We start from the raw sequence: 3,650 nt of genomic DNA, 5'->3' as shown, positions 1-3,650 counted from the left end.
GTATATAATAATTTTACAGGGATGAGAACCATTCATAAGATATTCAGAATTGTGATTAAGCTGATGACTGATGTTGATAGTAAAAAGTCGACGTTAATGTTACATGGGTCGAAAAATTCTACCCTTTGTCGGAGGGAATGGAATCGGTCCCTGTTTTGGAGAATGCACGGAGGGAACCGGTCTCTGTCCAAAGGAAAAATGGAACGAGTAGGAGGCAGCGCAAGTGGTGAACAAAACATTGTGGTCAAAACACTCAAGCTTTCACCTGATCAATTATGTCACGCACACACACATGATTTTCCTGTACATGCATCGAAACGAAAATGAAACCATGGAAATGAGATATTTTCCTGGAACTGACACCCTGCCGACTAACGAAAGAATTGTTTGTTTCTACAGTACAAAACTAATTTACTCCACGATTTGGTCATGACGGGCTCGCCACGGCGCAGTTGCCGTACGCCATGCTCCGGCCGACGTCCGCCGGCGCGGCGGGGTCGACGCCGAGCTCCCGGGCGCGGTTCACGTACTCCTTCTTCACGTTCCCCTTCTGCAGCTGCAGCAGCCGTATCACGCTGCGCCGCGCGTCGTACCGGAACGGGTGCCCCGTCGCGGTGAACCCGTCGATGAGGTGCAGGTACGCCTCCAGGTCGTGCCGGCTCGCCGGGCCCACGTCGGGGCGCAGGCACGGCGAGTTCTTGCTGTCGATGCGCAGCTCCGCGCCCACGTGCTGGTACTGCTCCTTGCTCAGCGGCAGCCGCGGCGCCACGCCGGGCACCTTGGTGACCATGTCGCCCGCGTTAACGATGCGGAGGACGTTGACCTTGCCGCTCTGCTTGAGCTTGTCCACGAACGCGGCGTTGCCCACCTTCGGGCCGCCGAAGGAGACCACGGCGACCGGCGGGGCATCGGGGACGGTGGTGGCGATCTCGTCGGCCACCAGGAGCGCCAGCGCGCCGCCGAGGCTGTGCCCGACGATCGTGATGCTCAGCTCCTCGCCCTTGTACTTCTCCATGAGGCGTCTCACCTCGTCCATGACGTCCTCCGAGAGGCTCTTCACCTTTTCCCCGGCCGTCTTGTAGAGGCTCCGGAATCCGCGAGCCACCTTGGGATCCTCCGGTCCGGCTTGCTTGCCCTCGCCGGTCTCGCCGTCGAGGGGCACGAGCGAGGCGCGCAGGTTCTCGGCCCACTCGAGGCAGGTGGCCGTCCCGCGCAGCACGATGGCGATGTCCCGGCGGCCCATGCGGGCGACCTCCCGCTCGGACTCGCACACGGCGACGTAGCCGATCCAGTTGGACTGCTGCGTGAGCCACTCGGGGGTGTTGGGGCGCTTGGCCCACGGCGGCATGGAGAGCGCGGAGGTGGCGAAGAGGCTGCGCGTGGGGCGGTAGGAGCGGTCCGGGAGCATGAGGCCACGGTGCCTCGCCGCCGCGGTGGGCAGCGAGTGGAAGGCCTGGTAGGCCGCCTGCACGAAGTCGCCGTAGCGGAGGAGCTCTCGGCGGAGGTCGGAGTCGAGCGGGTCGAGGAGTCCAGCCCACCCGCCCTCCCCGTGGAGGGCGCGCCACCGGGGGCCGATGGTGCTCCTCGGGGACGCGCGCGGGGAGTCGGCCGAGAGGAGCTGCTGCATGTGCATGAGGCTGCGCGGCGACATGTGCTCGTCCGCGGCCATGCGCGCCCGCATCCCGGGCATGGGCACGAAGAAGGAGAGGTTGAGCGCGTTGAGCAGGCCGTGCCTGATGTTAAGCGGCTCCTGCTCGCTCTCCTGCTCCTGCTTGCTGCTGGGCGGCCCCGCCTGGCTCGGCGTCCTCGGCGGCTTCCCGAGCACGCGGTCAAGGTTGGCGATGTGCGTCCTCACGCCATCCGCGGCGGGCGAGGCCCCGGACCCAGCGGCGCGCAGCGCCTGCGAGCTCGGGTTGAGCGGCGACTGCTCGCGCCGCGGCGCCGTGCGCTGCGTAGAGGCGTGGTGCGGCGCGTGGTGCACGGGCGCATGCACCGCCGCGGTGGCGGTTCCGGTGACAGCCGCGGCAATTGACATCGGCTTCTCCGTTAACAATAGGTTATGTATGGCAGGATCAGCTACTCGATTGCAAGCCTCCGACTCCGAGCTACTGGTAACGAAGCGAGATGACAGACACACCACGTCTGGGCGGGGCTAATATAGCGGGAGGGGGAAGAGTCCAGACTGCAGCGCCCCGCGGGTCAATTATTAATTGATGAAGCGCAGTGGTTGATCACAAGTTGCCATGCGCTTTGACGTCGCGATACCATGGCCACCCGAGCACGCGACAAGGTCGCGGGTGCGGTGCGGTGCGGTGCGCTGGCCTACGTACAGAGACTCGGCTAGAGCCCACCGCGTGCCGAGCCGAGTGCCGGCGTGTGCGCGCGGGATAGTCTATTCTACTCCTCTCTGCATCTGCATGCGTGGCCAACTTGCCAGCAGCCTCGCCGAGATGCGGTGTCGATTTGTACGTACTAGTACTAGTCTAATGGCGATTAGGCGTGCGTAGTTAACCACGCGGTGCCCGGGTTGGATTTTCGTGGCTTGACCAAGACGAAGCACCATGTCGACGTCCGGTTCTTTAGTATTTGTCGAGCTTCCTCTCCCTCGCATGTGGTTTCTGGTCTTGGTCCAGCGGCTTGGGCTTCACACTGACACCGGTCGTGATGACCTCCTCCTCCTCCCGGTTTGGATGCGTGCACTGTTGACCGCGGATGCTATTAACTAGTCCGCGACAAAGCTTTGGTACGGTATACGGGATTTAAATGGTTTTGTTAATTTGTTAGTCAAACCTACCGTGTATATATCTCTATTTTCTTTTTGATTGAGGAAACCACGGTGTCCATGTCGCGTCGGCGTGCGGTGATCTGATCTCCTCCCTGCTCCAATGAGTGTCGAGGGCGGGAGTTTTTGGTGAGGAACGAGTAGGGTTCCATGCCGTAACACCCGAGGTGTCTTTGACTGTTCATAACTTCTTATAATATTCTTTTTACTTTTGAGAAGAGCTTCTTATACTATTCTTTGAGTGTGTAATATTATGCACTTTGCAGAACGTAAACACCACATTACAAAGACACAACACCTATTATAGTCGTGTCGTTTGTCTATGATCTTAAATGCGTACACCGAACGAAAGTTCTATCAAGGAGCTCTCACTAAGATATTAGGTTTGACATGATGCGAAAGTCCGGATTATCAGCTGTCCGTGTACCAAGACAAACGGTGGTTTTTTAGGAAAACGCCTATTGTCAAAAGAAAAACATGTGGTAAAAGAAAATGAGAAGGTTCATCATCCCACTCTAAACCTATAAGATGGCTGGGCGACCCGCTCCCACGAAGCCTACTAAGGGGCTGTTTAGTTTCAGACTTAGCTTGCCAAGCCAAAGGTGTGGCGTGCCACAACTTTCTAGGCATGCGTTTGGTTCTATACTAATGTTTGGCTTGCCACAGTGTATAGTGATTTCTCCAGTAGGATTTCTGCCAAAAGGTGTGGCGTTTGTTTTGCTCGCCACACTTCTGCGGCGCGCCACAGGTGTGGCTGATACCTCACCTTAGGCGTGTCAAATTAAATCTCCAACCAAACAGGCCCTAAGTCTCTACTAGACTAGCTCATTGACAAAGATGATTAAGGTTTCCTAACCATAGACATGTG

General features: G+C 58.2%; 1 protein-coding gene across 1 annotated transcript; it reads right to left on the bottom strand.

Moving 5' to 3' along the window:
- Positions 1-238: 238 nt before the first annotated feature.
- Positions 239-2,135, bottom strand: LOC119324348 (phospholipase A1-Ibeta2, chloroplastic-like). The gene has a single exon (XM_037598135.1). The coding sequence runs from the start codon at positions 2,033-2,035 to the stop codon at positions 428-430; it is 1,608 nt and encodes a 535-aa protein (XP_037454032.1). The 5' UTR covers positions 2,036-2,135; the 3' UTR covers positions 239-427.
- Between the last annotated feature and the right edge of the window lie 1,515 nt (positions 2,136-3,650).

Source organism: Triticum dicoccoides, chromosome 6B (assembly GCF_002162155.2).
Source record: "Triticum dicoccoides isolate Atlit2015 ecotype Zavitan chromosome 6B, WEW_v2.0, whole genome shotgun sequence".
NCBI lineage: Eukaryota > Viridiplantae > Streptophyta > Magnoliopsida > Poales > Poaceae > Triticum > Triticum dicoccoides.
Note: the sequence above shows the minus strand (reverse complement) of the source record. Positions and strands in the feature narration are given on the sequence as shown.

Coding starts and splice junctions, on each gene's coding strand:
- LOC119324348 (XM_037598135.1), bottom strand. CDS start 2,035: ATGTCAATTGCCGCGGCTGTCACCGGAACCGCCACCGCGGCGGTGCAT.